Source organism: Vitis riparia, chromosome 4, assembly GCF_004353265.1.
Source record: "Vitis riparia cultivar Riparia Gloire de Montpellier isolate 1030 chromosome 4, EGFV_Vit.rip_1.0, whole genome shotgun sequence".
In the NCBI taxonomy this organism is placed as follows: Eukaryota; Viridiplantae; Streptophyta; class Magnoliopsida; order Vitales; family Vitaceae; genus Vitis; species Vitis riparia.
Window position 1 is genome coordinate 934,834 of NC_048434.1, and position 23,343 is coordinate 958,176.

Sequence of the window (23,343 nt, forward strand, 5' to 3'; positions counted from 1 at the left end):
TAAAGAGGATTACGTGATTAGGAAGATAATGTAGTTTACCTAATCATAATTAGAATTCAAGTAGCACACGCAATTGAATAAACTATTTTCTCACAAAGGTTGATCTTTTTCAAGATTTTTCGCCGTCACATTAGCACACATGTGATTAATATAATTAAGTCCAAAGATTATCATAATCTAGAAAAGAAATCTCAACTTGAGTTCATTTTTTTAGTGAATCCAAAAGCACTTTAGACATGATTTTGACCCTTATTATAATCAATGGTCCCAAGCCAATAGAAGCTTACCAAAAATTTATTATACTTCCCATTAGAAAAAAGATACCTCTCTCATGATAATGCCAATAGGGTGTGATTGCATTAGCCTTATTGCATTGTTTTTCAACTCTAAATAGGTGAGAAAGCAATTAAAAAAAGGGTTATTAGATTAAAAGAGCCTCTCAAAATTCAATTTTTGAAATTTAACCTTTCACCCTTTTTTAGCATCAGTTGGACAAAAATATTATTATTATTTTTTTATAAAAATAACCCTTTATTTTAAAACTTACGTGTAAATACTTAAAATAGAAAATGATATTTATATAAAAAATGGATTACTTTTTCAAAAAAAAAATATAAGAAGGGTTAGATTTATGATTTTGGGGATTATTTCATCCCTTTTAACCAAATATTTTTTTAAAAAATACCTCAACTTGGTACTCATATACATGAAAACTATGGATTAAGAAAACCATTAACTAAAAGCACTCAATGAGACAAGTAGCTAATAAAAAAATAAGTATAATTGGGGTTTAGCTTCAATAAAAAAATAAATTTATTTACTTTACTTCAATGGGAAAGAATATGATATCCTTCGGTTTCCTTTATTCTATGACATGTTTTACACAACCTTGGGCAGGTGGCCAAAGTCATTGGATGACATGGAGACAAAAACAAAAAGATATCATATGCCAAACCCCTTTGAAAAAAAGCTCTTTCTTTCTTTCTTTTTGTTTCATTTTTCAATTTCCTTAATAGGAAGATAAAATGTTTACCTCACTATGTAGACTTTATATGCTAACCACACAAAATTTATAAAACCCATTTTCTATTGCATTCTAGAGTGTTATGCATTGATGTGACATGATTTTTTTTTTGCTCACAAATCAACCATTTCAATAATATATTCCCTATCATTTCATATGGAAAAGAGAAGGGTTGATTCCCCATTGGTGGAGTAATGACTTTTGTCACTCAGAATATGGTTTTTCTAATACATTACACAAGACCCTTGTTCAGTCCATGTCATTGGCCCAGAGAATTGAATGGTTTGGTTTTATATTATATGTGGTAAGGTGGCCTTTCCATATAAGAGTAGATCACTTGGTCCTTCATGTAGTTTCCTTAAGAAATTGGACAAGAAACCAATGAATGCTAAGGGCCTGTTGAGTTCTTAAAAATAGTAAATAATTTTCTAGTTTGAAAAACATGTTTGCCTAATTATAGATATAAAACAAGTATTTTCAAAATAATTTTAAAAACAAATTGTTTTTTTAGTAACAATAAAATGCATGCATTATATATAATTACATGCGGAGAATAAGTCAAGAAAATTATTTATCATATTTGATTTTTCAAATAAAATTTCATTTCTAAAATAATTAAGAATTAATCTCAATAATCGTTGTCAAACAAATCCTAAATTTTCTAATTTGCGAGCGTGTTCTTATAGTTTAGACCTTACAAACAATGGTTTACTTCTAACTAAGTTTCCAAACTTAAAAAAATGGTGTTGGCTCATCAACATCATCTTTCCATTCCCAATCTTCCCCCGTCTCTAAGACATTTCAGCTACCCACTTGGTGGATTTTGCCTTGTCTTAACCACCATTCCTCTCTCATTTTTCTTTGTATGCACTCCCCATAAACTAAACGTGCCCATATGTTTAGGGCATCACTCCAAGACAATGAGTTATATATTTCAGATATGGGGGCACCCTTGTAAGTGAAGCATACATCCCCATTATTAAACCCTTTTTCTACATCAGATACAGTAATAAAAGGAATTTCAACTTTTAAATGGAAATGACAAGCTAATTATCAAAACCAGAAGCCAAAAAATCACTTACTTTAAGGGTCATTGAGGCCTTAGAGAAGGCCATGAGCACTGGTTGGATAATAAGGTCATGTACAAAAATTTTTAAAAAGTTAAGAGTAAATTTGAAAATATTTTCACTTAAAAGTGGTTTTAGTAAATGCATTTTTTTCTAGAATTATATTTCGAAGAATCATTTATTTAAGTATTTATGTAAAAAATATTAAAATTCTTAGAGTTTATTTGACAATGCTTTTAAAAGCTACTTTTAGGCTAAATATTATTTTCGAAGGAAAATCACGTGTTTTGGGAATATTTAGAAATTTTTTTTAAAAACTTGAAAAATTATTTATTGGTGATTTTCCCAAAAAATACTTCTAAGAAAAACTAAAAGTATTTCGAATAGAAATAGGCACAAACTTCCCAAGCCAAATGCCTCAATACATAGTTGTGTAGAATGCAGTAATGTTACTGCATATGCATGAATAGGAAACAAATTATAGGAGGTCCCCACATTCTCCATTTTGTACCCAGAAAAATATTCCATCCATATGATAAGATAAGTTTCTTCTTTTTTCATTAAAGAGATGGAAAAGAAAAACAATCCTTAATATTCACACAGGGCCCTTGACTTAACTTTTTGACACAAACACTTGGGTGGAAAATATCCTCATCAATCATTATATATAACAACACCAAATGTATTGCTCATTAGAGCCTTCTGAGATTCATCTCTGAGTCTGTTTTCTTTTGTGGGTGTTGGTGGTTGGCCTGTGAAGTAAGAGATTTGTCCGAGAATGGGTAGGAAATGCTCACACTGTGGGAACATTGGTCATAATTCAAGGACTTGCACCACTCTCAGAGGGAGTAGTGGTGTTAGTAGTAGTAGTCTTACTGGTGGGGTGAAGCTCTTTGGGGTGCAGCTTGAGATGCCTTCTACAACTCCTCTTCCAATGAAGAAAAGCTTCAGCTTGGATTCCTTACCATCTTCATCATCCACACCCTCCTCGTCAACATCTTCTCGAGTTTCGGCCGACGAAAATTCTGATAAATTCTCCCGTGGTTACCTCTCTGATGGCCTAATTGCCAGAACCCAAGAGAGAAAGAAAGGTTAGTTCTTATATCCATTTTGTTGTGGTTGTTCTGCTAAAAGGGTTTTGGTAAAGGAAAATTTTCCTACTTGTAAATACTCCAGTATTCTTTCTTCTTCATTGATCTTTAATGTACTTTCAACAACCTATTTTCTACCATTTCTTCTCTTCCCAAAAAGGGGGAAATCTCTATGATTTGGCCAGTTACATGTATGGTAGTTTGGCCTATTATATTGGCTCTTTTTCTGCAAATTCCGGTTCCATCACTAGGTTACTGTCTTCTTTCGAACTTTCACTGTATTTTTCTTCTTCAATCATACTTTGCTTCAGATGGGGAACCAAATTTTCCTTTTCTGCCAAATGGTCAGGTGTTCCATGGACTGAGGAGGAGCACAGGACTTTCCTCCTGGGGCTTGAAAAGCTTGGAAGGGGTGATTGGAGGGGCATCTCCAGGAACTTTGTGACTACTAGAACTCCAACCCAAGTAGCCAGTCATGCCCAGAAGTATTTTCTTAGACAGAGCAGCCTCAACAAGAAGAAGCGCAGACCCAGCCTCTTTGATTTGGTAAGAGCTAGTTTGGCGGTGATTTTAAGGAGCGTTTTCTCTGTTCTAGCACTTGAAAACAATTTTTTTTAAGTACTAGAAAGGTTAAAATCACTCCTTAAAACTCTCACTTTCCCTGGATCCAATTTACTGTTTGATTGTCATTCTTCAATACAAAACCCTTAACCATCTTTTCCTTCTCCATCATCCTACTCTGGCAGGTGGAAAGCAGCAAATTCTCATTTCATCTGGTCAATCCCAGCATTCCTCAACCCAATCAGCCCTCCATTCCATGTGGGTTTTCATTGAAGACCACAAATTCTACTCTGTTAGATCTCAATTTCTGATCAAGATTCCAAGTGGGGGCAACAGAAAAAACTGGCCATTGCCCTTCAGGCTTATATCTTCGAATTCAATAAAAGCCTCTCTGTGTTCAAGGAGCAGCAGTCCCCTGGAAAAAAAGCAAACATCAGTTGAAAATCAGTCTTGGAACCTCATCCTCACACTGATAAGAATGATGTTATCTTGGGAATCTACACACGTTTATGCAGCAAAAAAAACAAGCTTATTATCCACAGTAGATTAACCGTTTTTGTTTTGTTAATGAAAGTAGTCATTGGATTGATTTGTTCATCAGCCTAAACATAACTAATCAAGCTTTTTTCACAAGCTATGGAGATTGACCAAGACTCGTTCTCTGCCCTCTCATTGATTATTAGACCCACGGCTCTGTTAGGAGCCCTGCTGTTGGGACACAAACCACTGCTGAATTTCATCAATCAAAAGCACATGGGCCTGGTTTAATTGTTGGTTCTGATGTTTTCATTGTATCAGTAATGATTCTTGATCATGCAGCATTCAGTTTTAGAGGACTGTCCTCTCTGGCTACAGCTTGAATCTGATTTGAATTCATGAATTCTCACAGCTTTTTGTATTTTCCAAAATCCTCCAATAAAGTTCACCATTTTTCCTAGTCTTCCATTATAACCCCTTTGTAATTAACTCAAGCAATGAAATTTAAGGGTTTTTTTTTTTAAAAAAAAAAAAAAGACAAAGAAAAAGAAAATTACTTCCAATTGTGGGGAAAGCGAGAAATAAAGAAAAGAAAAGAGTCCCAACTTTAATATGTAGACAATGAGGAAGCCATATGGGAGGTGGGCATCCATCACTTTTTGAGTATCAGGTGGGGCAAGTATTCAACTTTGAGGCAATTTAATACGGCTTATACGATGTAACTCCTCTATAAGATTGGTCAGCTTATGGAAGAATCTTGGGCTAAATGTGCTCATGAAACTATGAACATCTATCATTTAACCACAACCTCAAACGTCATACTCTTAAGTTGTCACATGTTCGACACTCAAAATTGATATCCGTCAAATACGACCATGTCAATCCCCTAGAAATATGTGGAAGGGTTTATTCTAGATACTTCGTAATAAACTCAAAGATGATCATTTCAACCATAAAATAGTCAATAATCTCATCAGACACACAATCGACCAACTACATTGATTTATTCAACAAATATATAGTCTTCACCGACGGATTCGGATAATCTTTGAAATTTCATCGTGATAGGGATAGATAATTACAATCGTTTGTCTTTAATGAAGAATTCCTAATAACAAAAATATTTTTAAAAATAATTCTCAAAAACCAGTTTTAAGAGTAGTCTTAAAAACAATTCTCAAAATTTTATTCGAGAACTCAAATATGAAATACAAACTTTTTCGCAGTTACAATATAAAAGTTTTTAAACTATTCTTAGAACATTTCATAAAAAAATTTGAGAACTTAGTAAAGTCCGTCAAAAGTTTGACAATCTGCTGTAAAAATTGAATGAAGACGATGTTGGGTGGAGCATAAACATGGAAATGAAGATTTAAATTGAAGGAACTGATCAAAAGTAGTTGTTGATGATTAAGAGAAGTCAAGCCTAACCAGATTTTCAGAAATCTAAGCCATCTCCATGGTACTGTTTATTTTCTCTGATCTCTGAAATAGAATTGAAGAGATTTGTCGTCTTCGATGGGCGCTTTGAAGAAATAGTGACGTGTGAACTACCTAGCATGGCTTCTTTACTCCCTGTAACAATCAATATGGTCTCTCTCAACGATAAATTCTATCCTGAAACCCTCCACGTGACCATTTTCACACCCACAGAATAATTATTAGAAAGACTTCCTCATCTCAACTATTTTTAAAGGACAATTTTACTATTCAATATATAAATTTGAGATTGTAAATAATATGAACCCCATACATGATGATAAGTACAAATAATCAATAGTATATTTATCATACCCAAAAAAATTGTTGTTCATTTTTTGAATAATCAAATGACTGTTTAAAAATTTGTTTTTTTTTTTTCAAAAAAATTGAGATTTTTTAAAGAATCTTATAAAAAAAAATTATTTTCAATATCTCTTAAATAAAAACCATATCCTAAGTTATTATATCGTTTTATATATGAAACATACAATTAAAAACTTTGTTACCATAATATTATGAATAATTATTTTTTACGAGCACTCATCAATTGAATAATATATAAATATTCAATTGATTAACACATAACTATTAAATGAAATAACTCACAATTATTCATTGAGTAATATAGCATGTGAAAAAATTAAATAAAAATAAAATAAATTATGTTGTAATATATTGTAATGATAGTGTATTTATATCATACCTATATTTCATTATAGAAGTAATAATTCTAAAAATGTTTATTCATACCCTATTGGTATTAATATACCGTATCAATATATTTATTAAAAAAAACTACGAGTTTCGTGAACTCAAATTAGTATTTCATTTAGTTTCAGAAATTATTTATGATATAAGTATGTTGTGAAATATGGTATGATCATACAAAATTATCATTTTTATAAAAAAAAATTCAAAATTTTCCTAATTAGATTTGATTGTAATGTAAGTATATTTTTATTGTAATTATAACATATATTTTTTGTACCTGTATTTTATAATTAAAGTAATAATATTGAAGATCACTTTTTATACCCCATTAATATTCAACATATCAAATGTATTAACATCATCCACTCAATACATTGAGAAAAAAAAATTATATATGAAAATTAAGAATAAAAACACTATGCAAAAGAAAAAAAAATAAAAAATGATTAAACATTCTCCATCTTTTTTCTTATTCTTTTTAGATAATCTTACTGAAAAATTAAAAATTTTATCTCCCTTGAATTTAATACAAAAACATAATTTAACAATTTAAAATTTATATATATATATATATATATATATATATATATATATAGAGATATATATGAATGAAAAAATCATCATTTTTATTATATAATTATAAAACTTATTTTTTTCTTAATAAAACAAAAAAAATTAAATAAAAAACGTCAAAAAAAAGAACAAAAAAATGATATTTTGAAAATATTTTTTAGAAGCATTTTTGTTTTAAATAGTAAATTTAAATAACAAATTATACTATCATTATATATAATAATTGTAAGGGTTAAAACCCAAAATAAAATTTGAATGTCAATAATTACAATAAATGTGGGGCCCACACACCATAAATGTCTTGAAAAATCAAGTGAACTGCTTTAAATGTTTTTGAATTTTAAAAGTTTCCGTTGAAGGACAGTTTTAATATTTAAATCTATTAAAGTCCTCCCCAAAATTGTTAGAAAAGACCACCTAATTATTCCAGTCCAACCAACCCTATTAGATAATTCTTCCTTTTTTATTTCCCATAATAACAAAATAGAAAAAAAAAAAGAAAAAAAGATCAGTTTGGTTTGGTTTGGTTTTTAAAAGCATAGTATTTTATGTATGAGTGCTTTTCTAGTATATCATTATAATAATAAAAATGTAAAAAAATAATAATTTGAATTGTATTGTACATTAACTAGGAATAATTATTTTCATAATTAAGTTTTCAAACAAAATTTTGTTTCTAAAAAATGGTTTTTAAAATTTATTTTTGAGAATTATTCCATGAAAACAGTTTTTCATTCTAAAGAGCCTAAAATAGTTTTCTAACTTAGAAAATAAGTTCAATAAACTTTTTAGAGGATTTTTTTTTTAATTTGTTTTAACAAAAAGTTATTTTTTAAAAGAAAAAACTAATTTTTACTATGCAAAGAAGTTTTGTTTTTTAAAAACAACTAATGTCCATTTTTTAAAATTACTTTAAAAAAATGTTCTAGAAAACCTTTGACAAAAAGTAGCTAAATTACTTCAACATTTTCAATGCAACTCATATGATGTTTTTCATGTCCAAGTCCCGCATGGGCGCCGAATCTATTCAACCAATGACTCAGTCGTGTGTGAAAATTCAATTCATTAACTCTAAAATCATAATATTCCTTGGCAAGTTTCGATTTTCAGCGTTTTGAGCTTGACCCTACTTGCCAATTTGCAGGCTTTTAATACCTTTCTTGACATATAATGAATGCCTAATCTTATTTTTTGTGTAAACTAATTGAAGGTTTTTCTTTAAGGCTCTGAATCTCGACTCTCGATTCCAAGCCACATCCATTCATTTGACATTTCATTAATACGTGATTAACCTAATTCAAAAAAATGATTACTTATTCTACTATAAAGTAGCATTTTTTCTATTTTTTCAAATTTATTTCTTTATACTTATCCTAGATCAATGAATAACTCCTTCCTTGATGATTATTTTTTAAAATAATTTTTTGTTTTAGAAGACAAAAAAAGAAAAAGAAAAAAAAAACATTTGACAATAGAAAAAAATAAAAATAAAAATTATTTGTTAAAAAAAAGAAGATATTTTTAAGCAATAGAATGTTTTTAGATAACATATTTTAATTAATTTTAATTGTTTTCACTTATTTTCTAAATATTATTTTTAAAAAATAATCATTCAAATATGAATATTAATGTATAAAAATTATTTTTAAAACATAAAAAATAAACTAAAAACATTTCAAGTTTCCAAAATAGAAATATTTTAAAAATCACTTCCCTAGGCTTAAGATTTTATCATCCACTTCAACAATCCATTTTTTGTTTTTATACCAAAAAGTGTTTCTTGATCCCAAATTATTATGGATCCAAAAGGGTCTATTGCTTTGTAGTCAAGTTCAAATTTTTCTATCTCCGTCTCTTCTTTTTGTGAGCCATCATTGAACAGTCAAGATTTTATCATACACTGTCACGGGTCAAATTATGAGTCGGTATGGTACAATTGCAAGTGAATCCAAAATATTCCTTCAGAGAAGGAAGAAGATCAATCATTTTCAAGTTTGGCATCACCCATGAATAAGGACATCAAGGATTACATGAATGGACATCAAGCAAGATGCTTTCTCCACAATGAATGGATTTCTCTTTTCCTTCCTATTTTCTATCACAACCAAACAACAATAGTACTTTTTTCTCATTCAAATGTTAGGACAGATTCATCACATTTTAAAACAATCCCCAACCTATAAAGAATCCATCAAGCATGAATCTAACAATTATCAAAATAATCAATAGAGTCAAGTAAGAGAATGATTGGTATTCCACACATGGGATGGGGTTCTAACAAGCCAAACAGATCCGCCTTGTGAAGAGATGGACAAGCTGAATATATTTCACAAGGACATCACCAGTGGCCATGTCTTTCTACACACATACATGGAACTTCGATTTCTTCCGTTTACCTTCATTTTCTTGGCAACCAAACAATGTTGCATGCAAATTACGAGTGATATTCTTGACTTCCCCCTCTGAGTTTACATAGTTTAGATGATGATCACAAACAGTGAGGCAACATCGGTTTCCAGTACAGTGGTTTTGCTGTAAATATTTAGGGTTTTGTTGTAATCCTTGAGAGATGGAGACAGGGGATCACTTCATTTAAGTTTCAAGGTATAAATTCAGAACAGAAGCTTGATATGAGACTCAGAGAGGATTGTAAAACATATGATATGAATTCTCACTCCTCACCAGAACAGCATAAACACAAGTGGTAAGAATTAATATCACAATGTTGCTAACCTGATTTAATGTCACAGACCCATGAACCATTACCTCATAATTACATGCCAAACACAACTGCTCTGAATATACATTCTCCTCAATATTTCTTATAGGGTTTGTCATACAAATAGTTACAGTATTACGTATGATGATGATCGACTAATACACGCTCGTTTTGAACATATGTACAGAAAACCAAGAAACTGTGCCCCAACCTTGCAATAACTGGTAAGTAAACATTTTCATGAAAGCTGTTGTAAAGAAGTAACATGGAACTTTGTAGAATAACTACTACATATTATTAGTATTACTTTTAACCCGGGAATGAGAACTCCCAGTGTCTATCAAGCATTTCCTCGACAGGTTTACTATTGAATCTGCTATTACTTTGGCACTGGATTTCATATAACCACCTGAATCATGGAACAGTCAGGTTAGATTATGAGCGTGCAAATACTCAAATCAGGTGGAAAAGACAGCCTGATGAACCATTTTTCCTAATGGTTTGCACAGGATTGCTATGTGAATCATAGCATGAGTAACCTGAGAATGATTCTATTCCCATACTGGCATTAGAAAGCTGTTTAACAAACAGGACATAACAATATAAAGCTCCTCTTCCTGCTGCACAAGGGATATATAGGTTCCTCCATTGGAGGATTAGCCCTAAGAAAAATCAAAGCAAGAGGCTAATAATTTGGTGAAAATGCTTTCAACCATTGTAGGTGTCATGTTGGAATAGATGCACAGTGCTCTAGAATGCAAGTGCTATGCCTCTGCAAGGTGACTTCAGACTTCTAATCTATCTAAAGAGGAAAGACATTTTCCTAGACCAAAAAATTTAGGATTATTTGTAATTTTCTTTTCAGTTCATGTTTGCCACCTACGTGGGAGAAGTGGAAAGTTAAAAGAATCATGAACTTTGGGACCCCGGGGGTGGTTTAGAGGTGAGGATTTTTGTACTCAAAAGGCCTCAGATACAAAACCCAGCATGAGAACCGGATGGGTCCTCATTGAATGTTAGTTATCCCCTGGTTCATTTTTGCAAAACAGAGAACTAATATGATAAGTTTGGAGTTCACTGAACCTGATGTGAGCATGATGAGAGGAATTTTCTTCTCACGAGCAAATCTGAAAACCTTCTCATCTCTACTAGTTACCCCTTCAGGACTGATCTGCACAAGCAAGGATGAACCTTTTAAATACTCGTTAAGGTGATGCTATCTTGAACAGAACATCAAGCTATGAACAAAGAAACAAAAAGGTGCAAAGAGCCTATTTTTACTTGCACGAAGAGCAAACATAGCCATGCCAAGAAAAAAGTGTGACAGTAGGAAAAGTGAGGCTACATTTGGTTCAAGGAAGGTGCAAAGAAAAATCGTTTCCTTATGTTTGGATACCATGAAAAATGAAAATGAAAAAAAAAGTAAGAAGGAAAAGAGGGATAATGCTAAAAGATTTTTCTCCTCATTTTTCTATGAAAAGTGAGGAAAGCTTTGAGGAAGTGCATTCCTCAATTATTTAAGTTTCTTTCCCTCAAGCAAACCAACAAAAAGGGAAATAAAATTGGAAATAAAGTTCAGACACAAAAACAAAATGAAAATAAAAAGGAAACAACTTGAAATGCACTATGCAGTCATCACATCTCAACTTAGACATTAGGATTATGAATAGAGGAGAGAGGAAATAATATATCCTGGCAAATGAAATTAAGAGAGGAAATTACCTTCAACCTTCCCAGTGGATCTCCATCTAGGATATCAGTGCCAGCATTATACACCACCAACTCAGGATCAAACATGCGTCCAGCAACCTAATTTCAAATTAAAAAATTCTGAATGTTACATGACAATACTTTCAATAGTTATTTATTATAACTTATAGATAAACTCTACATGCCCAGACACCAAACTTCATGAGACATTTTCAGTCTCATAAGAATAAGTTGACAAAGATAATTGTGACTGCAAAATGAAGATATAATTTATCACAAACGAGCAATCACAAAAAAAAAGGCAAATTTCCTTTACCTTCTACAATGATAAGTTTCTTCAGTCCTTAAGATTCATGCCTCTGCATATGTCATTCTTTGCTCAAAACTTGGGAAATTTTGAGTGAGAGGATCTCTTTCTAGAACTTTTCTATACTGAGTTCCACAGTTAGATGCCTTTAGATCATTTTTCTAAATTAAGATGTACTCGAAGATGAATATGTTCAAGCTTCTCAACTATCCAAACTCACTTGTGGCTATTTTGATGCTCCATCACAAGAGAATCACGAGTCTTATGAACTTTTGAGCAAGAACAGGAGGAGGAGGATTTCCTAATATAGACAAGTCAGGCAACTATAGTCCAACCCTACATCATGATCCTACGTTCACATGTATAAGACACATTGTACAAATGCTAAAAACAGCTTATACAAGAATATAGCTGTTCTTGAGTTATTCCCAAAAGTATAAAATATGGCAATGATGTGGCCTTACATTAAGCTACAGACAACGTAAAAGAACATTAACCACAAACCTTCTTGTAAAAGAAAATTTCCAGAATGTCATTAACAAGAAGTGACAGATAATGTGGACAATGAACTTGTATAAAGATGATGTTTGAATCTTTGGAGATACAAAGTAGAATATTTATTCCTGTCATACCACTCTTAGGTAGAATGAGAAACAGTGGCCTAAGGTGTTCCATGAATAAAGATAAAATGTATTCCATCCAGGCATAATGTGCATCGCTATCTAAGATGGTGAAAAAACTGACAGCAAACTTAAAATCCCAGAGGCTTACAAAATGTGAAGGGATAAATGATTGGAAAAAAGACAGCAGCTCAAAACATGTAAGTATTGATGATTGGCCAATAAGCCCTCATGAAGGCGCATTCAAATTTTTTACTTTCCAATTGACTTGAATAGATGCAGCAGGATCTGGGGAGCTTGAGAAAGGTAAAGACAAAAGCAGAAATGGTCATAAACAACAGCAATATGGTAATAAATACATACCTTGAGTGCTTCATCTAATTTTGTCAGGTACTCATTAGTTGTGGTCCCACTCTGTTGATGCGAAGGAAAAGGAATAGGTAGCAAACAAAGAAAAAATGAAGAAAAAAACAGTTGCGAATCTTGTGATATAATTTTACCAGCCAAATATTCTTGGCTTACCACTACTTCAACCTTCTGATCAATATATCTCCTTGCCTCAAAATCCTGAAGAAGGAAACAAAACAATGCAAGAGTAAAATTATATGATCATGACACTTCTCTTGCATTAACAATAAAAACTAGTGGGAATCACATCTCATAATACCAAAGCGCAAGATACGACCAAAAAAACGTGAATATTTACTCAAAGGAATAAGAAGAAAATTCTGCACCCAGAGAATGCGATGCAATTTCCATAAAAGGTGACTTACAGATGGATATATCCCAGGGTTGTACATATCCAGAATATAAACTCGTCCTGTTAGCACAGAAAATATAAGTGAAATTTCTAAAAAAGCAACACACCATGAGGAGAGATAAGAAATCATACCGTCATTGGAAAAATCCATTTCATGGCCATTTCCTTGATGTGCATCAAGATCAATTATCATCACCCTGTACAATTTTGCAGATAATGAGAATGAGATCCCATGCTTGAAGGTAACAATTTAAAACTGACATTCTGACAGAATAAACGATAAATGCAAGGGCTGCATCTATTACATATGAGCTTCAACAGTCCATACCTAGAAATATTCAACCGGATAAAGGCATAGTGTATGCAAAGAGAAATATCTGCATAAGCACAGAATCCACCACCTTTTCCTGCAGAACAGTGATGGAACCCTCCACCGACATTGATGGCCCATCCTCGCTCTTTTGCAAGCTTTGCAGCCAAAATGGTTCCCCCAACCTTCAGAACACATTTAAATTATTTTAGACCCTATATGGAAAGAAAACACAATCCAAGACAAATAATGATCTCACCTGCTTGCGAAATGGATAAAGAACTTTCCGCTGCACAAGACAATTGGGCAGTAATGCAACAGGGGGGACCTATATATCATAGCAATTCAAATTAGACAGGAATGTTAATGAAGCTGAAACTTTCTGGCATATTACAAGCACATATTTGATTGGGGGTATATGGATGTCCCATGGAACCAAAAGCCATGATATTGACCTTAAAGTAACATCAGCTAAATTTTTAAATTTTTTAACTTTTTATTTTATCACCCTTAAAAACAAAAGCATCTCAAATAATGGACATTCAACAATCAATCAGGTCCATGTGTACAGTTGCAAAGCAGCTCACTTAGAAAAAAACAGATGATATCAGACACAAGCTAGATAAAATCTCCAGAAAGTAATTATCAATCAAATATTAGACACCAGGAAAAATACTTCAAGTACCTCAATTATAACAGCAACATTGAGACTGCTTTTCAGACTATTCAAGTATGATTCTGAATGAACCTGTATCAAGATTATTAAAAGATATTAGTTGAGTTTATGGATGCTAGTCCTCATGCAAGCAAAAAGCATTTTGTCTCGATGTCATGATATAACACATGAAATCTCTTACATTAATTCATTCCATGTTGGTTCTTAACATGAAGGGGAAGGGCAATGGACACATAAAAGAAGAGAATAAGAGTGAAGTCTTGGAGGAATTTGAATGCCTACCACTAGGAGATCATCCTTTGAAGCTTCCAGAGGCTCAACAATATGGTTTTTCTCCAAAGCACCATCCAAGATAAGGAACCGGCATATGCGGCCCCATTTAGAAGAATCAAATGGGTGCCTACATCAATTGCATTTATAACTCGTAAATATTAAAATTACAATTTCAAATTCAAGGTGCGTCCTAGGACCAAATCTCAACAGAGATTCCAGTTTTTAATTGGTGACCAACAGAGCTCATCAAAATTCATTCATTCCCCATCATTACCCAAAGATAAAATATACCACTCAGCTTCTTCATAAGACAAACAGTAAAAGAAATACCATCCATCCATCTTATTGGATGTCTACAGCTATGGCCACAAAGATGGAAAAGACAGTTTGTTACAGAATGGTACATGTTCAAGTATCACTTGGTTCAAAGAATGTCTGCTTTTCCAAATTCCTGGGAGCTTAAAAATTGATCTCTCTCTGTGATGGTCAAAGCCCATTCAATGAATAGCCATCACACCCTCATTGACAAAAGGCTACAGAACCAAACTAAGGAAATTTCTGAGGAAGTTACCAACATTTCCTAACCTGGCGGCTGTAAGTTATGAAGGGTATTTACCAGGGTGTTTCATGGCCAGCTTGATTTTGGAGGAAAGTGGTCCCTCAATACCATTATAGTTAGACGAATGGTATCAGAATAATCACCCCTGATTATCTTCCGGGGAGTAGACCTTGGTGCCTCTTAATTTTCACTCCTTGAGCTCACGTGGTGTCAATTTTTCCAAATGCATTCACAGGATTAGTAATTACACTCGGTACAGCAGTTAATTGACGTGTTCTATGAAGTTCCAGCTAGGCTTCAATAATTATGGAAATCAAACCCCCCCCCCCCCCCCCCCCCCCCCCCTTTTTTCTTAATTTTTGACTCATTCTCGTATTCATCCAAACCTCAGGTACTAAAAAAATACAGTGAAAACATCAACTGCTCGAAAACATAGAAGCAATAGACGCAGCAATGGAGTTTCACATGTTCTTACAGTTTTTCCATGCCAAGAAACGCAATGTCGTACGATGACGAGTAAATAATTGGAACCTAAAAAACCAAAATCTAGTTAAAATATTATTCAAATTCAAGCAGAAATGAATTGAATTACAGGCAAGAAAACAAATTTGAACAAGGGAGGGTACCTTAGTGAGAGGCACATCGAAGTAGAGCTTGCTTGAGAGGATACGGCCTCGCCGGAGAGTCTCCGCGTCGCTTGCAGAAGTTGAGGAAGAAACGGAAGCGGGATTCACAGGCGCGGTGGACATCCTTACACAGAATTGAAGGATTGGAGAATATGTGGCGACAAAGAGATTGGGATGTTTTAATTGCGGAATATATGAACAAAGAAGACGAACAATCCTTATAGAAAATTTGTTTTCTTTTTATTCCTTTTGGTTTTCTCGCGACGCACCCAGAATATTAGGGTTTTGGAATTTCAGAGATTCTGTGGCAGTCTGCCAGGCAGTTCCCCTGCTTCGAGCCACGTCATCAAGATTCTTTTTCGGTTTTTCCCTAGATAAAGCGAAATATAAAATAAAAGATAAAAATATCTGCCAATTTTAAGTTTTTTTTTCTCTTTTTAAGAAACCTTAATGAAAATGATATTGTGCATCTGATTTTTTCTCGTAAGTTCTCGGTTGAACGGTTGTACTTGTTATTTATTTTAATTTTTTAAAAGATAAAATAAAATAAAAAATAAATTTTGTGTGACTCCTTATTTAAACAAAAATTGAGTTTAAATTCAGAACTCGGGTTACTTGTAGAGAAGTTATAGTGATAAGTCGTCACCCCTCTAAATTTGTATATCATCGGCCTCTACTAAATGAATAGAAAGAATGGTAATAATTAATTAAAGAATGGATACTGAAAAAAATCACCTCTCTAAGTTTGTATATTATCGTCTCTATTAAATGAATAAAAAAAACTATAACATCAAATTATAAGAATAGACAAAATAAATAATAGGAAAGACATAAATCAATTTATTAAATTAATTTTAAAAATATTTTATTATTAAAAAAAAAATTAGGTTAATTATTTCAATTTATTTATTTTAAAAAATATTTAAATTTGTTTTTAATAAATGATTTGATTTGATTCAATTTTTAAGGAAGTCATTTATGCTTATTATTATTAAAAAAATTATTAATTGCAAGTTTATTAAAAGAGAGAAAAAAGGATTTGATTTTATTTATAAGAGAATGATTCGAAGATAATGAATTTTTATAATTTTATGTATGAAAGTATTTTAAATTGAATTTTTTTTAAAGTGATCTTTACAAATTATCTAGAAAAAAATATTAGTGGAAATGAATTTTAAATAATAAAATATTTTTTTTCTACAAAACATATTTCAACCCCTTTTTATTTACCAAAAAATGTTTTGAAATATATATATATAAGAAATGTTTTTTATTAATATATATAAGAAATATATATATAATGATTGAATACAAGTATAATATATAAATAAGTGAAAGGAAAACTATTTTTTATAAACAAAACTGGATTGAATGTGAAGTGTTAGGGTGAATTCACAATATTCTAACAAATACCATAATTTTTCTATTATTTCTTTGTGCAAAATTATATAAGGAATAACAACTGGTAGCGATAAATAAATAAACAAACTCATGCAATAAAAAAATAAATCAGACAACATAATTTTTATGTGGAAAACCCCCAAATTCGAAAAGAAAAAACACGAGACTTATTCCAGTTCAAACTTTTACTATCAATAATAATGGGTTACACTTGTCTTTTCTATAATAATCTCTAAAGGTTGTCAAATACATCAAAAGCACATATAACATTGAATTATACAATCTCTCTTGACAAGAAAAAAAAAAAAAAAAAAAACAATGAAAATTGGAGAAAGTATACCATAAAAAGTTGTTACTGTTCATGGGCAGTAACACTAGTTCTCGAGCTCGAAATTTGATCTCTATCGTTCAAATTATAGTTATTCGAGTTTCAAACCTCTTCTTCAACTTTCAACTCGATCGGACCACAAATGAAGTACAATCAACTTGTTGATGAAATCTAAGTAGATACGTTTTTCCTCTCTCTCCTCTTCTCTAATCGACTTGGTCCCCAAGCATATGGAGCACTCCCTCACATACGACGGAGCCCAACATGAAGGAGGGTCAACAATACTAATGGGCGGTGGCCGGTAGCGGTGGGCGTGGGCCTCGAGTGGTGTGCGACGTTGCACTGTAGGAAAATCTATTTCAACTAACCATAGGAAGGACAAATTCTAGCCTATCCAACATGTTACACGGACCATCAAAAGTGTAGAGTAAAATTTAGACGATTTGACGACGACACAAAGATATGTTATTAAAATAGGGCACTCTAAAAGGAAAGATTTTTAGAAGACGTATGATAAATTAATTAATATAATAATATAATAATTTAATTTAAATCATTTAATAGATTAAATATATTTAATAAAATAATTTAATACCATCATATAAAATTAAAAATAACACTTACATATGAAATTAAAATAATAAACTTATTTTGAATCTTAAATCACTTATGTCTTATTACTCACATATGTGGTAACAACCTATATAGTATACCTAGACTCATTTTCTTTAACGTAAATATTTTGTAATTATTTTATATATTTAGGATACAAGGAATAAATTTATTACTAAAAGGTAAATATTACTTAAAATTAATAAAATAAATATGTAAATTTGATAATTTCAAAAAATAATTCAATTTAACCACACAAACTTGATATTAAAGTAAAAAATAATAAAATGATTTGATATTAAAAATAAATAAATTATTTTAATTTAATACTTAAAGTTATTTTTTAATTTAAGTTATAATATTAAATTATTTTACCAAACATATCTAATTTATTTAATAACTTAAATTAAGTTATTAAATCAACTAAAGTCATTAAATTGATTTATCAAGCACTCTTATAATATGCATAAAATATAACATACAATATATAATATATGCTACTATATGTTATTATACCATATTTATTCATTGTTTTATTTTATTGTTGTTTTATTATGTTTTTATTTTAAAATAATATAAAAATTATTTAAATATATTTTTATAATTAATTCTAAGGATAATTTTTCTATTTTTAAGTTGATTGAAAACCATTGTCAAAAGAAAATTTTAAAAACATCAAATTAGTATTTTAATTTTTATCCTTTTCTGAACTCAATTTTTCAAAAAAATAATAATAATAATATCTAAACATGTTTCACACAAAGCAAGGATTTTTTTTTTAAAAAAATTATATTCATTTTTTATATCTAAATAAATAAATAAATGAGAAGCTTTCATCACCAGTTGGGTTATTAAAGTAATTAAGCCATTTGAGACCATGTATGACCCATAGGAGACAAAATATGATAATAAAGAAAAGGAAATGAGATTTTGTTAAAATTCATTTTCAGAATTTTAAATTTGAAATAATAAAATTTTTTAATATCTCACTTTTTAAAAATTATAATATTTTTTAAACTCAATTTGTAAGAATTCTTATATTTGATATAGAAGTTATTATAATTTTTTATTCTTCAAAAATAGAAACCATAAAGTAAACATTTAAAGGGTCAAACTTTTCAAATCACAAAGAGAAAAAAAAAAAAATTCTAAAATGATGGGAAATAAATCAAAATGGTAATGGACTAATATAAATAAATAATAGAAAAATTATTATTTAATATTTATTTTCATATACGATTAGATGTTTTTTCATAAAATAAAAAAAAAACAAAAAGGGTAAAAAGGTAAAAGTTGATTATGCTTCTTACTATAGAATTATGGAAAGAAACTTATTAAATTTCCAGGAATATAATTCTGATTTATAAAATTTCTTTAGTAAAACTATTAGAAAAATAATTGTAAAAATTTGAAAATAAGACTCATATTATGAAAATATTAGAAAATGTTATAATTTAATCACAAAGATAATGAGAGTATGAATAAGTTTAGGAAAAGAGATTTTATAAAAAAAGTTTATTTTGAAGCATCGTACATAGATTCAATAAATCAATATTTATTTTTATTTAAATTTTAAACAATTTCATGCTAAAAAACCATAATGCTTGCTAAATCTAATCTTGTAACCTAGTATTTTGTTCTTAGAAAATTTGAGTGGAAATGGAAGAAAAAAAAGTTTAAAAAAATTAAGAAATATATATATATTTTTGTGGACCCCGCATTTTGGCTCATGCCCTTTCATTCGATGGCAAACTCGATTTTTGCTTGAAAATGATTTTATTTATTAAAAAAAATGACTTGGAGTCGTCACTTATTTTTGTTTTATTTTTAAAAGGGTAAACAAAATAAGAAAGAAAATCCTAAATGTGACTCTTTATTTTGGAAAATGTGGTCTGTGAAAAATCGGATCGGGCTCAGGGGTCAGGTTACTTGTCGGGAAGGTACGGTAAATACCGTAGCACCCTCCAAGTCCCTAAAATCAAGTCTCTACTAATAAAATGAAACTGACATGACAATTAATAAGAAAATCAATGGATACTCAAATCGATGATGCACATATGAGAATCAAAACATGCATGGAGAATGACCAAAATGGGAATGGGTGTGTGTACCTAGGCCACAAACGAGTAATGCGCTATCATAAAAGATGGGGTCAGTGTACAATAAAGAGCACGCATCACCAAACAGAAATTAAAACAGTTCGAGGGAAAACTGAATTTTTGAAATTATTTGAATATCGGATTTTTAGAAATTAAATATAAGAATGAGAATTTTAGAAATTAAATTTGAAAGAAATTGAAATTTTGAAAATTATTTGAGAGTTCGGGATTTAAAAAAAAATTAAATTACGAAAATTGAGACCTTGGAAATTAAATTTTGAAAGAAATCAGAATTGAAAATTATTTGAGAAGCAAAAACTATGGAAATTGAATTATAAAAATTGGAAATCTTGGAAATCATTCGAAGGCATAATTTTTAAAAATAAATGAATAAAATGATAATAATAATAAGTAACGGAATAAATGCGAATTGGAATATTGGAAATTGAAAATTAAGTTCGAAAATTGGAAAATTGGAATTTCAGAGAACTAAATTTGGAAATAAGAATTAAATGAATGAATGAAATAATAATAATAACGAAATAATAATGATTGAATAAATAATTGCGAAAGTTAGAATTTTGGAAATTGGCAATCGAACTTAAGGATTGGAAATTTAAAGAATTATTTAGGGATGAAATTTTAAATAAACAAACAAATGAATAAATAAATGAATAGAATAACGAAAATAATAACGATTGGATAAATAATTGTGAAAGTTGAAATTTTAAAAATTGGAAATTGAATTTAGAGATTGGAAATTCAAATGATTATTTAGAGATGTGATTTTAAACAAACGAACAAATAAATAAATAAATAAATAGAATAACGAAAATAATGACAATTGGATGAATAATTGCGAAAGTTAGAATTTTAGAAATTGGAAATTGAATTTAGAGATTGGAAATTAGATTTGGAAGTTAGATTTTTGAAAAGTGAACTTTAATAATTGGAATTTTTAAAAGAGATAAATAAATAAATATGGAATAATAATAACAATTAACAAAAATAATATTTAAACGAACGAAAAGTGAATAGTGGGCTTTTTGAGATCGAAAATTAAATTTGGAAATCAGATTTTTGAAGAATGAAACTTTAATAATTAGAATTTTTTAAAATAAATAAATAAATAAATATGAAATAATAATAATAATAACAAAAGTAATATTTAAACGAATGAAAGTGAATAACAGAATTTTTGAGATTGAAAATTAAAATTAGGAAATTAGATTTTTGAAAAATTGAACTTTAATGATTGGAGTTTTTTAAAGAGATAAATAAATAAATATAGAATAATAATAATAATTAAAAATAATAATATTTAAACGAATGAACATGAATAGTGAAATTTTTGAAATTGAAAATTAAATTTGAAAGTCAGATTTTTGAAAGAATTGAACTTTAATGAGAATTTTTAAAAGAGATAAATAAATAAATATGAAATAATAATAACAATTAACAAAAATAATATTTAAACGAATAAATGTGAAATTTTTTAGAACTTTAATGATTGGAATTTTTTTAAAAAGAAATGAATGAATAAATAAATGGAATAATAATAATAATAACCTAAATAATATTTAAGCGAACGAAAGTGAATAGTGGAATTTTTGAAGCTCGGAACTTAACATCGAAAATCAAAATTTTGAAAAATTATTTAGCAATGGAATTTTAGAAATAAATAAATAAATAGATAAATAATAATAATGACGAAGATGATGATAGTTGAATAAATAAATGTTAAAATTATAATTTTGGAAATTGGAAATTAAGTTGGAGATAAGAATTTCGAAAAATTATTTAAAAATAGAATTTTAAAATGAATAAATAAAAGGAATAATGATAGCGAAAACAAATGATTAAAGAAATGAATGTGAACATTGGAAATTCTGAAATGGAAAATTAAATTCGAGAGTTGGGATTTTAATAAATTATCTAAAGATGAAATTTTAAAATAAATAAATGAATAAATGAATATAATAATAATAACGAAAATAAATAATTAAAGAAATGGATGCGAACATGAGAATTTTTTAAATGAGAAATTAAATTCGGAAGTCGGAGTTTTGAAAATTGAATTTAAAAGTTTGAATATTGGAAAATCAAATTTAAAATTATGATTTTAGAAAATAATTTCGAGAATTGAATCTTGAATAATTGATTTTTGTTTTTTTTGTTTTTTTTTTTTTTTTTTAAATAGAGTTTTGCAAAGACGAATTTTTGGTAGTCATTCGAAAATTGGACTTGACGTGAAATTATCTAAAAAACCGGGACTTCAAGGATCGGTTTAAAAAAAGAATTTATAGAAATCAAACTTCACGTGTTTATGCCACTTATGGTGATTCCCATAACACCTTAGAATTGCCACCCTTCATTTTTATTTTTTATTTTTTATTTTTTATTTTTAATCTTTTACGTGTCACAAGAGGGCTGCCACTTCTGGAAGAATAAAAGTGGAGCCCCGCCTCTCATCCTCCTCGTCGGGCCTCCCTCCCAAGGAGCTCTTCTCACCGACAGCTCGCTATTGGCGTTGCTGTTATTGTGCCCACCCGAGTCGCGGTCTGAATCCGCCATGAATTTCGATCTTCACCTATTTCGTTTATCAAGAAATCATGACTTAAGTATAGGAGGAAACCAGGGATTAACATGGGTTTTGTAGGGATTGGCCGGAAAAAGGTCGCTCCGGTGAAGAGAAGCGTGGTTGCGGAGGAGGAATGTTGGAGCTCGTATCGTAGCAGCTGTCATTTTTTCTTTCATTATTTTTCTTTTTGCTGTCTGGTTTGAGAGAGAGACGGGTTTGGAAACATGATTAAATGGGTATGCATATATGAGGGAGGATTAGTTGGATGGGTGTTTGGATATGGGCAGTGAGCATGATGACAGTGGGTAGGGAGGGTGAGTTTAGGGTTCAGAAAAAGTGGTCACTGGCTCCTTCCGTCTTCATGTGAGCATCTCATCTAGATGGTCATTTGATATTATTTTCACAAATCCAACCTTATTAGACCATCATTTTTTTCACCCGAGTTCTCCCGAAAGTATTCCGATCACCACGACCAGCCCAATCATGATGCCACACGCTCCAAAAAAAATAAAATAAAATTCCAGAAACAGGGAAGAAGATGAAGAAAATAAATAATAATAATAATAACAAATTAGAACAGCTTCGGAATTTCATAAATATGCATAACACCAAACATAAACCTTCAAACACCAAGTTGAATCCAAAAAAAACAGCAGGAACATGGAGTAGAATAATCCGAAATGAGATACATGAAGCATGTGGAAGTCATACCTGGACCCAAGATGACAAACTCTTCCTCTGTTTTGCTTTCAGATGACTCTTCCTCCCTTTCTTTT

The 23,343-nt window shown here is 30.2% G+C and overlaps 2 protein-coding genes across 3 annotated transcripts; one reads left to right on the forward strand and one right to left on the reverse strand.

Annotated features, from left to right (window-relative positions):
- Positions 1-2,753: 2,753 nt before the first annotated feature.
- LOC117912238 (transcription factor MYBS3-like) lies at positions 2,754-4,686 on the forward strand. Its single transcript, XM_034826751.1, has 3 exons — positions 2,754-3,182; positions 3,532-3,728; positions 3,929-4,686. Exons 1-3 carry the CDS (start codon positions 2,870-2,872, stop codon positions 4,052-4,054), a joined length of 636 nt encoding a protein of 211 aa, XP_034682642.1. The 5' UTR covers positions 2,754-2,869; the 3' UTR covers positions 4,055-4,686.
- A 5,011-nt stretch (positions 4,687-9,697) lies between these two features.
- Positions 9,698-15,879, reverse strand: LOC117912010 (histone deacetylase 2). 2 transcript variants are annotated; one of them, XM_034826414.1, is made up of 13 exons: positions 15,547-15,875; positions 15,396-15,451; positions 14,371-14,488; positions 14,098-14,160; positions 13,672-13,740; positions 13,431-13,597; positions 13,235-13,299; positions 13,116-13,162; positions 12,865-12,909; positions 12,706-12,756; positions 11,428-11,514; positions 10,789-10,876; positions 9,698-10,114 (listed from the first exon to the last, which is right to left on the reverse strand). In XM_034826414.1, the coding sequence occupies exons 1-13, from the start codon at positions 15,667-15,669 to the stop codon at positions 9,993-9,995; spliced, it is 1,101 nt and encodes a 366-aa protein (XP_034682305.1). In that variant the 5' UTR covers positions 15,670-15,875; the 3' UTR covers positions 9,698-9,992. The 2 variants fall into 2 exon arrangements, with proteins under 2 accessions (XP_034682305.1, XP_034682307.1); XM_034826416.1 differs by lacking the exon at positions 9,698-10,114 and having other exon boundaries at positions 10,787-10,871; positions 15,547-15,879.
- Positions 15,880-23,343: the final 7,464 nt, after the last annotated feature.